This window comes from Cupressus sempervirens, chromosome 4 (assembly GCF_028749045.1).
Source record: "Cupressus sempervirens isolate cs-2001-9-10 chromosome 4, ASM2874904v1, whole genome shotgun sequence".
In the NCBI taxonomy this organism is placed as follows: domain Eukaryota; kingdom Viridiplantae; phylum Streptophyta; class Pinopsida; order Cupressales; family Cupressaceae; genus Cupressus; species Cupressus sempervirens.
In genome coordinates this window covers 474,582,895-474,605,312 of record NC_143121.1, presented here as the reverse complement: position 1 = coordinate 474,605,312, position 22,418 = coordinate 474,582,895, and the positions used below count along the sequence as shown (strand labels likewise).

Below are 22,418 nucleotides of genomic sequence, written 5' to 3'. Positions count from 1 at the left end.
AGAAATAGTGTTAAGGAATATGTACACTTGTCTTGGTCCTATAGAGTATAAAGAGTAGGAGAAGAGGATCATAATCGATCATTCTTATTAGTTGGAAAAATAATTTGGAAGATTTAATCATTGAGTTTGGAAAGCTCATAGAATTTTGAATCTGCTAATTTGAGAACCAACATAGCTTGTAGGCCACATTTTTGTGATGCGACTATTGGTGATTAGACCATTTGATGGAGATTGATGACACAATGTTATGATGCACTATCATCAATTATGGTGGTATTACTTGGTGGCTTATTTATGCCAAATAGATGAGGATGAGGATTTTCTCATGGATGGGGTAGGATCATTGAGGACATGATTTATCATTTACAAATACTTTCATAGGGATCCTATGTTCTAGCATTTCTTTTTCTTTATTTGCACTAGGTTTTAAATCAAAAGAGTGTACCACTCTCTATATGTGTAGTATTCCTAGAGGGATGGGAATGAGATCATCCCTCAATATCTAGATAGATTAGAAATAGGGTTCATGTTGTGGGATACACACACACACACACACACACACACACACACACACACACACACACACACACACAGAGAGAGAGAGAGAGAGAGAGAGAGAGAGAGAGAGAGAGAGAGAGATAAGGGAGTGATTGCCCAACTTTGTATGGGTGAACTTGGATATTGGAGACAACTATTGAATGACATTGATTTAGTTTGTTGGAAGCCATGGGTAAAAGATGCTAGTGAGTTTATATTTATGTTCATTCCTTATTGTTTTATCCATTGTACTCCACTTAATCTTAAGAGTTTTTTCTTTGTCCAAGTAACAATGTATTTCATACAATCTAGTATTATATGTAAAGGTATAGATAAAGATATCGTTATAGGGATATTGTATTGACTACCAGTCCACTTGTGATGAGGTTTTTATTCTTTATCCCATGCTATAGGGATACTAATCAAATACAATAGATGCAAGTAGAAAACCAAAATATGCATAGTAGGTAGTGAAACAATATTTCTAGAGATTCAAAGATCTAAAACAAGAAATGAAATAGACGTGTTTTGGAACTTATTATATACACAAGAAGAATTCTCCTATTCCAAATCTCATGAAAGGACATGAAAGTACTAATGGATTATGGAATTTTTTTTTGGTGGTTCAAAAAAAAAAAGATTAGGTGATAGTGTAATGCTTGTTTTTCCAAAGTTGGAAAAATGTTACTTTTCCTTTAGACTTCATTTTAGTTGCACTAACAATGTGGTTGAATACAAATTCTTAATTCAAGGTCTTCAACTTGCACAAAGAAAATATATACACTTTATACAAATATTTGGAGATAGTGAGATGGTTGTTAATCAAGCTATAAATCATAATATTGTAAATAAATACCATCTCAAATTATATAAACATAGAGTTTGGGATATAATAGAACAAGCATGTTAATAGACTTGTAGCAATTCATGCTCATTAAAAAACACTAAAACATGTTGAAAATACAAAGGAACAATGTATTACATTGGTTGTGAGGTCTTTTATCCAAGAAAACTGCACTAATTAGAAAGTCGTTGACTCTAATTTGTAGATTGTCAATTTATTGCAAAATGAAGCAAATTTCTTTGCTAAAAATTAGACCATGATATAGAACCAATATGGAGATCAAATTGTGTAGCTTAGTTCTAAAAAATTTCCCAAAAAATTAGTCGCTTTGGAGGGTATCTTCAATTTTGATGATCAGGCAAGGAGTAAAATCTAGAAGCTAGTTGCAAGGAAGGATGGCTACAAACCTGCCACTATTGCTAATATAAATAATCTCAACTTTGGAAAGGTATACTCTAAGACTGAAAAGGAAATTTTCATTAAGTTATTTCAAGAATCCAATGATATTATTGCTTTACATATGAATAATTAAAGGCTTTTGGCCCCAATTTATCTCAATGTTGATGCAAAGTGTGCTAGAAAAGAATAAAGACCAATTAATCCTAAGATTGAACCTTTAATGAGAAAAGAGTTAATAATGTACAAGCTAATATAAATTTTCCTATTAAGCACTCCTCTTGGGTCTCTAATGTTGTCCCTATATGGAAAAGAGTGGAGAAACCAGACTTTAGACTTTAGAGACCTTAATAAGGATTCTCTTAAAGATCACCATCCTCTTCCTTACATGGACAAAATATTGCCCAAGGTTAGCGGATCCAAAATATTTTCTTTTTAATTTTAATTTTGATTTTCTTTTTCTTTTTCAGGTTACTATGAATGGGCTCCCAAAGATTAATCTTTTCTCACTTCCCTTGGTTCTAGTCTATTGGGAAAAAACACAATAGGGATGCTATGAGTGTGGTTTTGATGGTGCATCCAAAGACAACCCATCATGGGATGGATTCATCCTTAAAAATGAAAATGGTGATAGTGTAGCTCTAGGGAGAAAAATGATCCTAAATGGGACACATAATGTAGTTGAAATAGAGGTTTCTCTATTGGCTATCAAAGCCTCCACAAAATTAGGGATAATCGAACTCCATGTATAAGGGGATTTGTTAATTATTTTTAATGCAATCATTAAAGGTAACGTGGAAACTTGACACCTCCAAGATTACATTACAAACACTATTCAAGAATTGGTCACCCTAGATGACTTGAATCTCTCACATAAGATGAGAGAGAAACATGGAGGTAGATCAAATGTTTAACCAGGCATTAAATCTTAACATGCTTGAATATTTTTGGGATGTGCCTTGGCAGGAAGTAATCCAATGCAATTATTGAAACATTAATTGACAGGGGCACAAAATACTTTTGCATTGAAATTTAGGTTGGCAAAGTATGTTGTAGATTGTGCCACATGCTTGAGGTTTAAGTTGATGGGACATTCATTTATGGTACCATAATTGGAATTTTTTTATTACATTCTCTTTGTTCACTCAAGAGTTGTGGATTGTCCTGTTTCATGCATTCTAGGGTGTGATGGAAACATCATTCACCTTGGAGTGCATGAAGCAACATAATCCATTATGGGGGTTGGTGGGGCAAATTGGGATGGACATTTTATTTGAAAGTGAGCACCCTCAACTCACAGAGGTTGTAGATATCTTGCTAGGGGATATGTATTTCTTAGTCCATAATCGTCACCACACAAACATGGAAATGTACTCCATGATAATGGTCTAGGTTCTACAGTTGGGAGAATCGAAAGACATTATGGGATTCATTATGCCCCAACTAGTTCCATAAGATTCCATGTAGGTTTTTGAAGTGATTTTAGTAGTTTTAATACCTTGGAGAAAGGAAGTCTAGAATTTAAAAATTACAAGAACAAAACTCACTTCCTTTCTGTGGCACTTTGTATAAAGATAAAGATTTTAGAGGTTTAAAGAAGCCAGAAGGGGTTGGAAAGCCCTTAAATTGTTGGTGATGATCAACCTCTATGACACTGACAAATGAGAAGATGAAAAAAAGTGTGGGTTGGTTGTAGATGATGAAGAAAACCTTAGAGAAAGATTGATTGTTCTAGTGGCTACTCCTTAAGGAATTCAAGTTGCAATCCTGGACCTAAATGTAATGATTTGAGAGAGAATTGAGGGGATTATACCCCAAGACTTACAATGAAACTTTTTGTTTCTAGTTAACTATTATGTGGTAATTTCTTTGTACATGGAGGTGTTGGTTATTGTTGTCTACTTTGCCTTTTTATAATTTTTGTGAAACAATGTTTGTTTAGGGTGGCTACTACTTAAGAACTTTTTTTGTAGATAAAAAGTTTAATTAATGAGTAACATGAATGGAAATCTTGGTCTAGTTCATGATAGAGAATATATAATTACAACTTGTACAATGAGGGTTTTGTAATGGAAAGTTTTGGATCAACATTTTGGAAATGGTTAGTTCAGTTGAATGCTCAATTTGATTTCCTACTATACCTTCATACGGTTTGTGAAGTTGATTCAAGGATATACATTTAGTGGGGAGATTTTGGTGAGTAACTTGAATTGTCTTAATGGTTGAGATACATGATTGAGGCCACTGTTGTAGTCTAAAGTTTTTTTTTTGATGTAGGGAAAAAATAGAGCATCAAAATGTGGTGGTTTATGGGGCTATGTTGTGTTTTGGTATGTTTTGGTGTGCTATTTATGACAACCTTTTTTGTTACACTCACTATGATCATATCTTTGACGAATTTGGTGATGTTTGTAATGCACATTTAGTGACAAATCCTTGTGAAGACAATCTAAGGAGGATATATTGTAATTATCTACGTAACTTTATATTTAATTATCAATAAAATCTAAAAAATATTACTAAGAAAAAAACCATTTGGACCAACTAATATAGGTGCTACAATTCAAAAGGAAATGGAGATGGCTTTTAAGGGTTTTGTATAACCAAGTTTTGTGTTAATATATATTGATAATATAACTATTTACACAAAACATTCAATAGATCACTTGATGATTTGAGGCGAGTCTTCATCAAATGCAAAGAATATGACATGTCTTTGAATCCAAGAAAGTGTCTATCTATCACTAATCAAGGAAAGTTGTTGGAACATATTGTATTAAAGGATGAGTTAACTACAAATCTAGAGATGGTGGAGGCAATTCTTTCCTTTCCACTTACTAAGAATAAGAAAGGATTACAAAGTTTACTTGGTAGGATAAATTTGTAAGAATGTTCATTCTTAAACTTTCTAATATGGTTAAGCCTCCTAGATGTATGTTGAAAAAGTATATGGAGTTTAGATGGACCAAGGAAAGAAATGAAATTTTTGAGAAGATTAGAATAGCTACTACATTTTATACTACTCTTGTCAATCCTATTTTTGAAAAAGATTCCATGCTCTATATTCTTGGAGTGGAATCAAGAATATCAGTTGTCTTGATGCAATTGAATAAAGAATAGATAGAGAAACTCACTTCTTTCTTCAATAAAGGGCTCAAAGGGTGTTAAGGTAGATACGATTATATGGAAATACAAGTTATTTCTTTCATAAGAGCTCTCAAAAAGTTTGAACGTATTAACTGATAACAAGATCCAACTCTTAATCCCACATGTAAGTGTGAAAGACTTTATTTTAAACAAAGATATTAGTGAGAAAAGGAGTTGGATGGATCACCAAGGTCATGTAATATGACATTGAAATCAAGATACCTAATTGGTAAGGGGACCAATCTTATGTGAACTGATCTCATCTTTTGAGACATTCATAGAGGATACTTTATTATTTTAGGATGAGCAACTAGCTAAGAAAGAAAATCAGAATGATTGGTGGCAAGATGTTGTTCTTTTTGATAGAGGAAACATATTGACAATGTTTAGACAAGGCTAAAAGAAGGAAATGTAGACCATTTTATATTCCTTATGCATTAGTAGATGATATACTATTTAGAAAATATTCTAATGGCGTTCTTCTGATATGAATTAATTCAAATAAACTTAATAGGCCAATAGAAGAGTTTCATGATGGCCCCTCAGGTGATCACTTTTCAACAAGGGTCACAATCGTGAAGATAATGAGGGTTGGATACTATTGGCTAATTTTGTTCAAAGACTCTTATCAATTGATAAGAAAGTGCAAAAAAAAGGTGCCTTTTTTCTAGGCAAGCATATATTAGTTACCCTTTCTCTTCATCCTATTCAAGTAGATTAGTCATTTACTCATTGGAGTTTTTACTTTATTGGTCCAACAAACCCAACACCTAGTTTTGGCCACAAATGGATCTCAACATACACAAATTATTTCAAAATATGGACAAAGGCATTAGTCTTGAAGGATGCTACATAAGTTTTGGTGGTTGAATGCCTTGAATTAGGATTAACCATAGACAAAAGTAACAATTAAATGCAAATATAACCAATATCAAAAAAAAAAAAAATCACTTAGAAGACAACACAAGACATAAGGATTTAATGTGGTTCACTCAATCCTTGAGCTACGTCCACCAACAATAAGTCCGATATTATTATTATCCAGTGATTACAATACACAATCCCTTATAGCTCAACATTACTAGAAGAAGCTACAATATCATCATACATTATGAAATCCCTAATCCTAAGCCATTTTATACAAGGTTTTGCTACTTACAAAATTAGGTCTAGAATAAGTTGCCCAATAGAAAAATAACAGTCAATGCCTTTTACAATAGTAGAGTTAGTTTTGGCTTCGGGGGTGCTACCCTCGAAAACCCCAACGAGGACGTTGCCCCTTGACCCCACCATTGCTACATATCAAATGAAGATGAGACATGTATGTTGGAATAATTGCCAACATTCCGCTTTGAGATTCGTGACATGGCTTAACCACCTCTTGTGTTCTATAAGTCTAGTGGTTGTATTGGGCATTAACAGGTCTATCTTTTGGTGCAACGACAACTCTAGCTTGTAACAATTGGTATTAGAGCTTGGTCACAGGTTCAAATCTCCTTGGGTAACATTGGGGGGGGGAATTGTTGGACAAATTGCCAATGTTCCACTTTGAGAGTCGTGACATGGCTTAATCGCCTCTTGTGTTCTATAAGTCTAGTGGTTGTATTGGGCATTGATAGGTCAATCTTTTGTTGCAACGAAAAATCTAGCTTGTAACAATGTATCCCTAAGTGTTTAATTAAATCAACTAAAAATGATTTCATTATTTCACAAAGAGGGTTATGGGCCCAAATTTACAATTTTGCAAAATAGTGATAAGCTAAATGAAGTAAGTGAAGGGTCGCTACATGTCTATGGGCTTAACTACTTTAAACTAATTCTCACTTCTATTTTGCAAAAATGTAATTATGTCAAAATCTAAAAACCTATGAAATATCAATGAGTTGAATGGAAATGGGGTATATGGTTTAGATGCAATGTAATGAAAGGACACCATGCATCCTAAGCAGGCCCATAAGGGTGAATGACCTTTTTTATTTTACAAGTGCCCATTTCAAGTTAAAGTGAAAGTTTGCAAGATGATGATACATACACTGAAGCAAGTGAGGTAGGCACATGTGGTAGATTTGAGTTGAGTTGAAGGTGAGGCCTAAAGTAAACAAAGGCTCCCATCATTGCTTTGCAAATAGGTTCCTAGTTAAATTTCATTAACCGTAAAACTGTGATGGGATTTAAAAAATCAATGGAAAATGATTTAGTGGGCTGAATGTCCACATACTCTTTTTTGATTGGATGTCACGTGAACAAAAAATTAAATTAAGAAAAAACCACTTTCTACTCTTTTCTTGCTCTTTTCTTAACTAAACTTCAGTGTTTAGATAATTATTTCAACTGCTTTTCTAAATTTTCATAATTAAACTTTTGTGTTCAGTTAAAAATATTTCAACTACTAATTAAACTTTTGTGTTCAGATAATATGTAGCAATTTCAATAAACCCTCATTTTTCAACAACTTAAGTAATTTTAGGAAACTTAATTAAAGACATGAAGTGTATTATACGACTTTGATATAGTAGCTCATTATTTTTTAATCTCGGAGTACATATTTCCCGTTAAACTATTTTATATTTAGTTACAAGAGTTGTGTCTCTTTTTACCGTTTTAGAACATAAGTCAATTGCCTTATCGATTTTGTAATTATGAAATTATGTAATTTATATTATACAATGTCTACTTTTTATACTATAAAGAAGACAAACATGTCATATATTAATGTCTAGTAAACTAAAAAAAGAATGGTATCTAATAATTTCTTTGTGTTTAAGATCCACCTTCCACTTTTGACATTAGGTAAGAACTCTAACTCAATTTTAGTTGAATGGATATAATTCAAATTGAAGTTTTATTAAATCATTTCAAATAAATTATAAATATTCTACTACTAAATTTTTTTATTCTATGAAATGATAAACAATTATACCATATTATTCACACACCCTATTTAATGTCTACATTTTGCATGCACATCTATTAAACATTTTAAAATTGTAATATGTAATACTTATACTTTGAATTAACTTACTAATAATTGAATACATTTGATTTATTTTCCACTTTTAACTTTGAAGTGTAATTTCCTATCAACTTATGTTGAACCTCGTTAGATGCTAATATACTTAGGGAGAGGCTAATCTCCCACAAAAATGCACCAAAGACAAAACAAAGTCAAATTGTTTTTTCAGATTCACAAAAATATAGTGATTTTTTTTCCAATTTTTGTTGTTGTTTTTGACGACAAACTATGCTGATTATGAAAGTCAAAATGCTGAAATTTTCAAAAAAATTCATAATATTTTCAATCTTTCAACAAGAGACACACAACGTCATAGTTCCTGCCTAATGCATAATGGTTGTAGAGGTGTAGGTGAGTCAGAATAAGGTTAAATAGTTCTAAATTAACATTGTGAATGCATTAATTTTTGCCTAGAAAGGCACTTGTGATCTGATAGGATGGCTCATATTTTGTTGTTAAATTTTCGTCCTAGAAATGCAGTTATGATTTGAAAGGATGACTCATATTTTGTTGTTAAGTTTTCGTGTTATATTATTATATGTTTGGGCATTTAAGCCCAATAATAAGAGGCCACAGTCCCCAACTATGTATTATTCTCATCTTGATTATAAAATGGAAGTCACACTATTTTTAATCATTATATAGAGATAAATAGCAGTATAGAACAATAACAACATAAATATATATGCAGAGGAAAAAATGATAGATGATATATAAGAGGAAGAGGAAGAGAGATAAAATAGTAAGATAGAGCGATACCAACATAAGTTGTGTGTGTGTGTGTGTGTGAGTGAGAGAGAGAGAGAGAGAGAGAGAGAGAGAGAGAGAGAGAGAGAGAGAGAGAGAGGGAGGGAGAGAGAGAGAGATAATTAAATATAATTATTTTTTTTAAAAAGACAAATAGTCAAAATAAAATCATGGTTATAATGAAAAATTAAAATATAGTATATTTTAATTAATGAAACTAAGAATTTAATTTTTATATTAAAACTCACATTTGTATAAGAAAAAATGAAATGTATTGAAATATTAAAATATTTTATAAATAAAACTAATTGTTTAATTTTACATAGTTAGAGAACGCTTACTATTTAATGTTTTGTATTTCCAATTATTTCATAAAATTAAGTAATTTTTAATTATAAAATAATATCTATATAATTTTTTTTTTGATCGGTAAACGGCCAAGGCCTTGATCTATATTATTAATTTAAAAGCAATTACAAAGCATATCTTTGTTCAAACGAGCACTGGTAGGAAAGAACGGAGAAGAAAACCTCCAGTCTTGCCCGGGACAAATGTCCTAAATTATTACAACTTTAAAAGGGGGTGAAATTGTTTCCCTAATAATTACATGTAATCTGGGGGATACCCCTGATAATTTACAACTTAAGAAATCCATAATTTCTACCGAGTGATGCTAGGATAGCGATCAAGGGATATATTTATATAATTTAATATGTACATCTGTAAATAATAAATAGATGTAATACATATAAATTTGATGTTGATGAATAAATATGATGTAATAAATAAGAAATAGAATATAACTATTTAATTTGAATACATAGTTTATAAAAACTTAATAATAAATTACATATCTTTTAGAATTGAATTATTTCTTTTTTGTAGTTATTTCCTTTAGTATGTTATTTTATTGTAAAATATAATTATTAATTTAATATTAAAATATATATTTAAGTTTTAAATATATTTAAATTAAATGATAAATTTTTTAAATATAAAATATTAATAATAGTAAATGATATAATTTACTAATTCTAACACTTATCAATTATACATATTACAAACACTATTATAAAATATAATTAAAAAATAATATTGTTTAATTTATTTTTACAAAAATAAAATAATAGTAATAATTTAACTAATTTATTAAAAAATCAAAGTTTTAAAAATAATTATAAATTCAAATACAAAGATATAACATATTGAAATTATACTGCGATTAAGAATTAATATTGATTAAAGATGTTATGTGAGGTGGAAGTTAAAATGATATAAAAATAAAATCTTATCAACTTGTCACAAAGATAAAGTTGTAATTAATGCATTCATTAATGCAATATGAAGTTGTTAGAAAATATTAGTATTTTTTTTGAAAAAAAATAATTTTCTTCCTAATAAAAAATGTGATTTCTAAAATAACGAAAAAATTAGAAAAAGATATAAACATTTGAAATTTCTTATAATCTTTTAAATTCTTTGATTTGATTGGTTAGTGTTAATGTGATATTAGGATGACATGAATGCATGAGTATTCTGCCTATGGTAGGAACTAATATTCTGCCTATGGCAAGAACTAATAATTGATCAACTGTACAATTTTGTGAGAGGATAACCCCATCCATATACTTATACCCTCACCATTTGATAACTCACACACATTCAAGTTTAATGCCATTCAACCAAACATTAGTAAGACATTGTGATGGGAACGAGGCAGAATGAAAGGGAAAGGTGCATTTTTCCTCTATTTTAAAACCATACAGTTTTGGAGGAGGATGTGTTGCGACGACTTCAATTGGAAGGCAAACTAAGATATTCGTTTTCAAGACACTGGTATATTACAAACCCAGCATACCAATTTATCCTGGAATGTGTGTAGTTAGCTGTGTGTGAGACGTCAAGCGTGAACCATGCTCCGGAATTCGGTGTGGACGACTACAAAGTGTCTATCAGTGTCTCTCTGTGGGAATGGCAGGACTCCCCACGGATTGTTTCCCTGGATGAAAAGACGCTCTTCATCCAGAGTCGACAAGTGTCAAGTTCGATTCCCACAAAAGCATAGGGTGCTTCTACTCTGCAGGAACTCTTCCCATCCCAATCAACCTACACACGAATGGGATGAGCACGATGCCGACTATGTGGAGGGCTACGTGGTTGACTCAGGCAACAATTCTACTCAATTCCATGTTTTCCTGTCTGTTTTTTAAATCTTTTTCTCAATTTGTTTCCCCCTTTTGTTTGTTTGGATGCAATTAATCTGGGTCACTTTTATGATTTTCATCATCTTTTTTCTTCAGTCAGAGTAGAGAAAAAACTACATCAATAGGTAGGAGGCGATGTGTGGATCTTTGCAGTCGGTAGATTAAATACTGCTAGGTCGAGAGTTTAGTCAGAATACTTGATTATCTATGCACTGGTCTTGGCTTGTTTACCGGCATCGGATTGAAAAACTGGGTGCATCATACAGGGCACCGCATCCCAGCTCCTAGCTTTATCTGTTGTAGGAAAAGCCTTTCAAAATGATATCAAGTCGATTTCATTGTCGTGAGTACGTCAGGTTACATAATAAAATATTAAAAAACAGAGCTTTACATAAGATTTTAGATTGCCAATAGTAAAGGACATTTAAACGGTGTAAGTGCCGTACACTATGATCATTGTGCGCAGAGATTTACCGTCCTGACGAGTAGAGGCAGAGACACATTTCAGCACCTGTTCATCAATCTCCCAACCTATTCTAATTACCACCATATAATGGAGAAACTTCCAAAATTCCTTCAGGCGTGGGAGAATAACAGATACTCCTGAACCCAGGAATACAAATCAGTTCATCTTGGTTTGTTAACGTTTTATTTTCTTCTCGAGTTGTGCGAATGAACAGGCTCCGGTTCTGCTTATGGAATTTAGCTGGTGCGGCTCATTCCCTTTTATGGCTGCATTGTTATTGGTCCAGTGTTTCACTGTAGGGATTTGAATCCACATCTATATTGTGACAATTTCTCTGCCTTACCTCTTGTTCACATCTGCTGGGCATCTTGGTTCATTAACATTATTACGAAAATGTTTCTTCTATTACAACCCATAGCATGAATCCTTACAGCTGTTGTCCTGCATTGCGTTTCATGCTTGTCTGGAAATGTGATTTTCCTATCAATTTCTTTCTGACTTCTACACGTATTTCCATTCGATTTAAGTTTATTTAGCATTAGAAGCAAATATCGCCTAGTGCCTTTTTAAAATCCATGCAATGACACTGATTTCTGATTCACATTATTTGCCGATATTATTGAGTCATCACTTTTGCTTTTTTTTACGTGGAATCACTTATAAATTATATCCAATTTTTTTTTTTTTATGTGAGGGAATTTTGGTCATTATTGTGGAAGTTTGATACTTAATGGAGCTTAATGGGTATTAGAAGCACAGTCTGATTTTTATTTGTTTTCTTCAAGAGTTCCTTAAATTTCATGCATTCAGGATTTTGTTATTCTTCATATATGAATTCATTCTTTAATCATTTTTTTTTGCATACATAAGAATAAGACATTCAGTTTTATGAGGACAATGCATTTTATTTTCAAATTGTTGGAATGTTTTTGTTCTTCTTATGTCTTTTATTGCTTAGAATGCAGAGCTTTTGAAACATCAACAGCTAAGGAAACTCGAACTTTCAGGGGAAGAGAATACTTGGCTCTCATCAAACCTGTTAATGCCACCTCTCAATGAAGCAAAAGAGTCTATGACTGATCACATAAGTTCAATTGAACACGTGTTTCTTCGGCACTATAAGGAACCTACGATATTTCTTAGAATATCTTCTGATAGCAATCTCTTATTTCCAATTCTTGTTGGTGAGTAAATACTTTCTTATGCTACTTATGATATCAGCTTTAATATTTCAATAATAAAATGTGTTTTTATTTTTTAAAATCCGTTTCTTTAATTCTTGGTAAATGATAAGTAGGCTTATAGTCACTGAGCCTCCAAAAAGCTGGCTGGAAAATATAATCACCCAATTGACATTATTCTTTGATCAAACTGGAACCTGTTGAGAGTGTTGACTCGGTGGTCAGCACCTCCTTGGAGATTTGTGTCCTGGTTCCAGATAAGTCTCGACATTTGTATCGGGCATTAACAGTTCAAGCTTTTGGTGCAATGCCAAATGCTACCTACAATTGGTATAAGAGCTCTTGGGTCACGGGTTCAAGTCTCCCTTCAGTTGGAGCTGAAGGTTCAGTCAGTGCTAAGGGGGCGATTGTTGAGAGTGTTGACTTGGTGGTCAGCATGTCCTTGGAGATTTGTGTCGTGGATCTGGATAAGTCTCGGCATTTGTATCGGGCATTAACAGTTCGAGCTTTTGGTGCAATGGAAAATGCTACCTACAAAACCATGATATTACAAGTGAATGATAATCACCTTTAGCAACACAACTTAGAAGTTACAGCCATCTGTTGGAAGTAGCTATGGAGATGGCTATTTTAAATCAAGATTCTTAAGAGCTAATCACAGAAAGAAAAGAAATTTTTAATGACAGAATAACAATATTCTATTCAAAGGGTGCAATGTGCATACAAGACAGCTGTTCACGTGAGAACAAGAGGGTACACATAAGATATATTACCAAGAGATGCAAACATACAACTAATCTGGAATGATCAATGTATTCACATGTACAATATATCTCTACCAAACAAGGAAATTACGAATGCCCTAATAAAACTTAACCAACTAGATGTGAATAGGACACAAAATGAAACTAATTTAGTAAAAAGACGTGTTCACACCAAACCATCCAAGATCCCATCATATTTAAATTTACTATAAAAATATGAAGCAGTCCAGCCACACATCCTCGAAGACATCCTTTGAATCTATACGCGGAAGGAGATTGCTGTAGTATCAAGACTATTTCCCTTTCCACACACTTCTTTTATCAGTACCACCTTATACATTGGTCAAATAGTTTTTGGTCTGCAAAAGTAGTTTTTAACACACTCACTATTTCTTTCTTTGCTTCTCTCATACCTCAATTGAAAAAGGAACATCAAACAAGTTTGAAATAATAAGAAGAGGAAGTACTGAGAAAGACATCCAGATTCCATGCCTCTATATTTTCAGCACTTCTTTGGTCTCATTTATTGTCCAATTTCATGTCAATGTATAAAAATAAATTTGTCTACTAGATTCATATTATATTTCTTCATCTTCTGGGTGGAAAAAGAAATACTAAGAGTGGAGGGTCACAGAATTGCTTAACTGATAACCGAAATCCATTTTCAAGTACCTTGCTGTGGACAACCAAACAATGATGGATGACCAAAATTGAAAACACAAGGGAATAATACTAATCTAAAAGTAGTCCCTCATGAAATAAGAGAGAATGATCTCACGTCCAATTGGATCTTCTTTCTCACATTTATCCTCTTCATTACAGCCTTATACAAATTAAACCAGTAAGCAACAGATCTAGTAGATACATTTCCATCATGCTTATGACTCATCTTCCATTCCAGTTCCAAATTCTTTTATAATAAGTAAAAACACGGATATAGAAAAGGGAATTTTTAGTGCTTTATTAATTTCATTAAATAAGGAAAGATAATGGCAGATTATGTTTCTATTTAACCATGCCTTAACAGCTCATACCCTTTTCTGAGTTTAGATATTTCTCGCTGCTAATACTATCCAGATTCTCTTAAAGTAACGCGTCTATGAGACATATGAAAATTGAACCATGGGTAGTATCTAATCAGCATTATATCATTATGGCAATAATGTTTTTCCCTCTAATTTAGGTTTTTTTTTTTTGCTTTCGTATTTTCATAATGTATTGCCCTCTAATATGGCAATAAAAGGGGATTGATAGAGCTTTCTTAATTTTATCAAAGAAGGAAAAAAAATAGCAGATTCTGTTTCTGGTTCACTGTATCTTGATTCTTAACAGCTCATACCCTCTTCTGAATTTAGATATTTCCGGCTCCTAATATTATCCAGATTCTCTTCAAGTAACACTTCTCTGAGATGTAGGAAAATTGAACCATGGACAGGATCTGCATCAGCATTTTTGCAATATGGCAAAATGTATTACACTCTATTTGGGATTTTCATTTCTTTCTAAATAACAAATTACTATTTGAGCTAAAATCAAAATCAAAATTTATTTGTCTGTGGTATTGACTGTTTGCATTGCAACAGAGATAGTCACATAGCTACTTTCGTTTTGAGTCCTTAACGGGATACATCTCAATATTTTCTATACCATAAATTCAAGGTTTGCTTAATTTGATTTTTGGGTCGAGTGGCAAGATCTCACATTTTCAGTCCTAAATTGCCAGTTCTGGTTCTTATCCTGGTTTCGGTATGGGGTTTTACTTTGTTGATCTGTCAAGTTTTTTGGGTTTGGGATCATTCTATATATATACATTTGCAGCCTAAAAACAGGGACTAAGTTCAAAATATTTAAATATCATGTAATAATTTATAAATAAAACTACCATAAATCCTCAAATGTCATGATAAGCATAATTTGCAGCCAAGAAGCAGAAATTGAGTTCAGAATGCCACATAGCATTATATAATATTTATTGTTTAATAAACAAAACCACCATAAACTTGAATGTTATGATAGTAAAAGTATTATTAACTATTCGTTGTTCCAACTTCCACAGTAAAATAATAATGTCAAGTTAAACCATCAAGCTTGAGATGTTATATGGTCTTCAAAAACATGATCATCAATATTGACATTAGATGATTTAGGAAGATTTGAAGTACCGCAGACATTAGCACTTTTACTAAAAGTGTTCTCATTATTTAGCCCCTCCAATACAGCATGTTTTGGACATGGAAGTATCCAAGTCAAATGCATTGGTGTTGTATCCCACAACCATATTTATGCTTCTTTGCAGCTATGTTGTTTGTACGAAAGGAGGCAAAAGTCAGAATTCTCTGCCTTTGCTGAGTGCAGTTGGTTGTGCTTTATCAAGTGGATGAAGGACAACACACTCCAATTCTGCTTGGATGTGGATGAACAAGAAACATCTTCAGTAGCAAGACAATGCTTGAGAGTTACAAATTTTAACATAAAAATTGTTCAAACTTCAAAATGTTTATCTATTTAAATTTATATTTTAGAATCTAGATAAGAATGTACAAAACTTATAATAAATCTCGGATTGCAAGAGGTTGTAGGTTATGAAATTGTTGGCCATGGAAGGACACTTGTGAGGAAGAGCTCCAATTCTTTGACCATTAGAGTGTTAAAAATCAGTGAACTCAATTGTAACTACATCTTGCAAATCACGATGCTATAAAAAATTCTATATAGGACATTTCTTGTTGCATAGAAAGGATGTCAACACTATACTATTTTGGATTTCAATGTGAAGTTGAGAATATGCAGTTGGGTCATATTTTGGCCCATTTATCCTCAATAATTTTTGTGCACCTGTTTGAAAAGAGTTTCTTCAAAATTTAACTCTTTTTGCATTTATGACGGTCTTTTTTTCTTCAATTCGATGTCATCATGTGTGTATGTGTGTGTGTATATCCCAAGTTGTAATGCCCTGCCCGAAGATCCTTAAAACAAGGATAAATATAAGCCAAGATAATTAAAAAAAAAAAAACATGGATTCACACGACATACAACATACGAGGATCACAAAGATCACAACAGAAGACTAAACAAACATCCAAACACCAACGGATCTCCAAACAATACTATTGACTAAACGACTAACCACGGACGGACACAAATGATTTCAAATCCAAAAACATATTGAATTCAAAATGCAATTCCAAGGTATTCAAGAACACCGTAAAGGGTATCCAAAACACCTCCGAAAAACTTCTGGTCAAATAGAAAAGTGCCCGCTGTCTGCCCGGACAGGTTTTTCCAAAACCCAGGCGATATTTCAAATCAGCACAGTACGATACTTTCTAGTATCATATGACCTTTCTAAAGAAGGCATGCGATACAATTAGGGTTTGACGACACTTCTCAAGAAGGCATGCGATACTTTACAATTATCGTATGACCTTTCTCCAAGAGGCGTGTGAAACAACAAAGTGTCGCATGATTGTTCTTTGGGTGTGTGATACTTTCCAGTAACACACGATTCTTCTCCTCTGGGTGTGCGATACTTTAAAGTATCGCCCAATTCTGATGCATGGTCGCCCAGAGAAAGCAAGAATTACACTAAGGACCAAAACAAGGGATAAAATAGGAAATCAAACCTCCACACTGAGGAGTACTGGATCCACAGTTGAGGCAAAAGCACTCGAAACAATAGCTACAAGACGGGAATTGCATCTAACCATCTATCATAGTAGTGAAGGGAAAGAACTGAAAGCAACATCGCAATGTACCAAAACAACATCGCAATAACTGAACAACCAAACTAAGTGTACGGTTCCTCCCAACCATAATAGCATCATGAGACCTCGAGGGTCCTAGCCATCCCCCGTGCGTAACATTCCAAACTACCGACCAGATCGCCAGAGCTATCTTATGAGGATGTCATTACTAAAACGTGCTACAACATAAGAATAAGGAAATCTAACATCCTAGAAGTAAAGCATAAGATACTCCAACAAAGCAGATAACATCATAACATCATATGCTAAACATCATAATAAGGAAATGTGTCAATACTAACATCATCTAAACATGATATACAAACATTCCAATGAAAACATAAATCACAACGAAGCATACTTCGGAACCCAAAATACCAAGTGAAAACATCCAACAATGATCGTATTGGAATAAATAACCGTCTCTGTACATCGGTCCCCAGTAGTGGTGAAGGTAGCTATGCCTCCCAACCACGTGGAACCCGTGGGTCCACTACCGCCGTGCTAATGGAGATAATGATCCAACCACAAACACATAAAACAAACTTCCATGGCTAACACTCACACTAGACAGTATGATGACTGAAACCAAGATCATAGACAATTCACAAACTATAGGTCCTGGTCAGACATTCAATGGGCTACTATGTAGGGGCTGACATCATGGAGAGTTGCTTGGCATCGACAAGCCCAAGCTCGGATTGTGCGTTTCAACTCCTTAATGGAGGTCCCCGCGCATACATTTTATTACCACCCAGTATTTTCTTTAGTTGTCACTCGATTAAAACTTCCTCTGCCAACCCTCTGGGCAATGATCACTGGGCTGGAAGATAGAAGCCCCCTCCATATGCTACCCTACCCCACCCATGCTCATCCAATGATGAGTGCCCGTAGGCATGCATACTCCCAACCTAACCCCAAATGATCATAACTTCCGACAAGTCCATGGAAGATTGGGCCTTGCAAGTCACTGACAAGGTACGCATATGTACTTGTGTGGCACACCACCATCACGAAGATCATAACACAAAGGACTGGATGAGAACACAATACAAAAATACACTCAATTGAAAACATACTCGGGAGGAAAGATGTGACACGCATCCCAATGCAACATAAAAGTGCAACAATGGTCCCACTGACATTCAAACGGATGATCCAAGTCCATTACCAACATCATGCAAGAAAACCCGAGAAAACAGGGTAGCACACAAAATGAGGTAAAACCCCCCAAAACTAGAAAGCTTCGAAATTGAATCCCATTTGGTATTTGGGCACAAAAGCCTTGAAAATCCAATAAAATTTGGGTTTAGACACGGTATGCAAAAACAACCAACATAATGGTGTGAAATCCCAAACCCCTATCCCGAAAACAAGGAAAAAGTTCATACTCGACCAACTGGGCAGAACCAACAACCAGAAATGGAGGGGAACACTAGTTCTCAGCCTCCTAACAAACTGCTACTAGTTTCAGAAGTTGAAACAAAGCAGGAACAAGAAAATGGGAGAACCCTACTTGACAGCAAAAGGGGTAGAAACTGAAATCAACCTGATAAAATAAATAACCCGCCGATGTTGCCGAAAGTGATGGCAAAGCAAGGTCTCCCCGAGCCAGATCCCACGAGACTGACCTCGCGAAGATCCCACGCTCACAGCTCTCACAACGAACAGAAATGCTATCCTTCAGAAGAGAATTCTCAAAAAAGCTCTCAAATTTGTATTTTGCAAAAGTGAGAAGTGAGGAATTAAATTCCTCTTTCAATATTTATTCATTTTTTGAGTGAATAATTGATTAGGGCAAATAACTAGCCAACCTAGTTAAACCCCAAATCAACTCAAACAGAAACATGCTATTTCTAGAAATAGGAATTCATCTATGGCAAAGCTGTTAGAAATTAAATTCAATAAAAATTAAAGCCCTAAAACCCAAAATCACAAAAATTTCCTTAACAACTTTCAGAACAATGCGAGCCTCTAAGTGCACAGACACACTCACTAGTCTAATCACATAATGCAAATGAGTTCGGATTTAATAATATCATCGAAAGGTTTAATTTAAACAATTAACTAAGGATACGTCCAAAATATGGATAGCTGAATCACTAACTCCATGTGCCACTACTAGGGATATAAATCCTGCACACTAAACACACGATCAAGTGCAATTGCATATAATATCATAGTCGAAGCAATAAATGCATTAAATGACTAATTTAACCATTTATTCAATAATATCAAAATAATCCATTTACATCATTCATGTTCGCACGTTTGCATAAAGCACAATGAAACAAGAATGAAGTAAATTACCATAGCATAAGTCCACATAAAACCAAATCAGAGATATGTACAAAATACTAGATAACCAGATATCATCATAGACCTACTGTCATCTCAAAATAGCATCAACATGTAGATATGATAAACTGAACAGCATAGCAGTATAGCATCTATGGTACTGAAATCAAAGTACAGCATTTGACCCTCAGGTCATCTCAAAGTACATATAATAAGAGTATCAAGCATCTCTCGAATCAAAATAAACAAAGTATAGACTACAAACACGAGAGGCACTACACAAGTAAGGCTTATTCTGTTGGTATAACCCATGATAGATGGGGACACATCCCCACCCCTCAAGCCCCTGCCAACATCCCTTGAGACATTTTGGGGATGGAGGGACATGAGGGGAAGTCTCCTCCTAATTGAGAAAATGAGGGACTTCTCAAATGTCCCTCAACCATCTTGTATACGACTAATCATCCCTGCAATTTTTTTTTTTTTAATAATATTTAAAAAAATCTTTCATAACATCAAATATTGATTGCTAACATATCATGGCTGGATTTTGACAGTGACAATAAACATATAGTGACAACAGTATAAGAACAATTAAATTAATCATGACAGCAGTGGCAACAACTGTAATGGGAATAAACATGTCATGAGTCAGATTTATAGTTAGTGATATAACAGTAAGTTAAGAATGTTAATGGTAATAATTTAGATTTCTGACTTCATTTTTTGAAAGAATCTGAAACTTCAAAATTCTTGATATGGTATTGTAGTTAGTTATTGTTGTCAGTTGAAAAAAGAGATTAAAAGTGCATTTGCTATGGTTTCGTATGGTGTGGTTTGATTTCATTCTGGATTGTGGTTGGCACAAGCTTTTGCAGACATCATTTTAACATTGCCATGTTATATTGCTGCTGTTATACTGTTGTTCATAACTTGTAGAATCTCTCTCTCTCTCTCTCTCTCTCTCTACACACACACACACACTGATAGATATTGCTTTCCCCCGCCGTCCCTAAAAATGGCCCTCAGATTGCTACCCCCAAAATGTGTACCTAGTCATCTTGCTGTAACCATCTCAGAATGCTACCCCCTTCTTAGAAACGTTATGGAACATAGGCTCTAAGGGTCCGTTTGGCTGCGGGAATATAAAAATGGGAATAGGAATACCTATTCTGGAATACTAATTCTCGAATAGAAAATGGGGTTACGTATTCCTATTCTTGTTTGGTTCACCCAGAATTTGATGTGGAATACACGGACTCAAAAATTTATGTTTTCTAAAATAGAAAAAATAGGAATAGGAATACGTATTCCTATTCCATCTATTTTGGTGGAATAACAAATCCTCATTTTTGGGCCAAAATTGGAATACATATTCCAATTTTATTTGTATTCCAATTCCGATTTGGTGCATCCAAACAGAGAATTCAAAATTTTAAGAATATACATATGCCTATTCCACTTGTATTCCTATTGCCAAACGGGCCCTAAGAGATTATATTCATAACAGGCTCAGTGAAATAAGGAGATATTGGACATAATCCCAACAGATGTCATCCAATATTAACTGCTTAATATCTGTTTCCTTTTCAGTGTTGGATCACCTACATATGGACTAATTTTGACTGGTGACCATGTCAAAATAGTTGTCGAACCTTCACAAGTCATCTGAGGATGATTGTGTTGGAGGCAAAATAGGTCTTAAAACCTTAACATAAAAATTTAAAATAAGATAATAAAAAATAAACTTCAAAGAAGAAATTTAAAACAAAACTAAATTAACATTTTAACCAAAGAAATTGCTATATTCTATTTTTTCTGCTGTGCAAGGTAAGTGAACTGTGAAAAGCCAAAAGTATTTTTTTTCCTTGCTCCTGTAAAAGTGCTCATTGTATTGCTTCTTTATGTTAAATTTTGAACTAGAATGCAAGAATTCAATATATAGAAACACAAAATAGATGACACATTATCTTGGGAAAACCCTACACTTGAGGGTCAAAAACCCAGCCCCACAAAAGATAGATCTTTTGTCGTATGCTCAAGAGTCAACAAATACAATCTTTTCAAGCTTATGATTGTTGATTCTCAACAGTCAATAAATAAGCCTTATTCACAGTTCGATCACTTTTGCATTGTGAATGCTGAGTATACAATACAAGTATCTCTCAGATACTTCTGACAACGAGAAAGTTTTACACACACAAATTGATCATACACTAACATACAACAAATGATTCTGTTGCATATGATCCACATGTTACAGAAGATATAATCGTATTCTCCAGATACATAAATCACAGGTCACTCCCACTTTCTATGGTCACTAAACCTTAACATATGCAACCCACTCTTGTCTGTCTGCTTGAAGAAAATATGATATCATACATTGCCTCCCAGACTCCCTCACAGTAATGATCATACACAGATCATATACAGAATAGAATTGTCACAGATATAAAGCTTACTCTATTAGATATATAAACTCTCAACAGTAATAAGAAAATGCTATGTTTCTTTTCTTTGAAGTCACACTCAATTCCACTAAAGAAGCCTGACACACTGAGTTGTCCAGCATATTAAACACAACCCCATAAAATAATTGTCACTGAAAGCTGAAGGGACATTGCCATTACACATGAAGAGTTGAAGGCAGTTACAATAAGAAGATGATTGGAATCCTCGAGGGATGCCATATCCACGTGGACGTGAGAAGGAAGATCATAACATTATGAACGGCATTTCCACCTGAGCTTGATGGCCCTTGTTATTTATTTTCATTAATACAGGGTGATAACAGTTACAAAAGGAATATGATACATCTTCAGAACATATTAAACAATTAGAGACTGCCGAAAGGAAAATCATGGATATGAAAAGCTATTGTCGCAACAATGGCCGTTTCCAACAACGCACTAAAGAAGGTAATAGTAGACTTCTGAGAATTAATACGGTAGAGAAAGAATGAACTCATCAGCATTAACAGAATAACGAAGTCACTGCAAAGCATAGTAATCAAGGAAAGACGCAACATCACTGAATTGAGAAAGCTTCAGAGCAAGGAATCATCAATCAAGTTTG

General features: G+C 33.8%; 1 protein-coding gene across 3 annotated transcripts in view; it reads left to right on the top strand.

Annotated features, from left to right (window-relative positions):
- The first annotated feature begins 10,464 nt into the window (after positions 1-10,464).
- LOC149562021 (Wound-responsive family protein) overlaps positions 10,465-22,418 on the top strand; it is a 120,761-nt gene continuing 108,807 nt past the window's right edge. Inside the window, exons 1-2 of one of the 3 annotated variants that reach the window (XM_089825558.1) lie at positions 10,465-10,850; positions 12,362-12,538. In XM_089825558.1, coding sequence (XP_089681684.1) covers positions 10,598-10,850; positions 12,362-12,538 — 430 coding nt within the window. In that variant the 5' untranslated portion in view covers positions 10,465-10,597. Of the gene's footprint in view, positions 10,851-12,319; positions 12,539-22,418 lie in introns of all 3 variants that reach the window. The other 2 variants (XM_089825557.1, XM_089825559.1) reach the window with 2 other exon arrangements.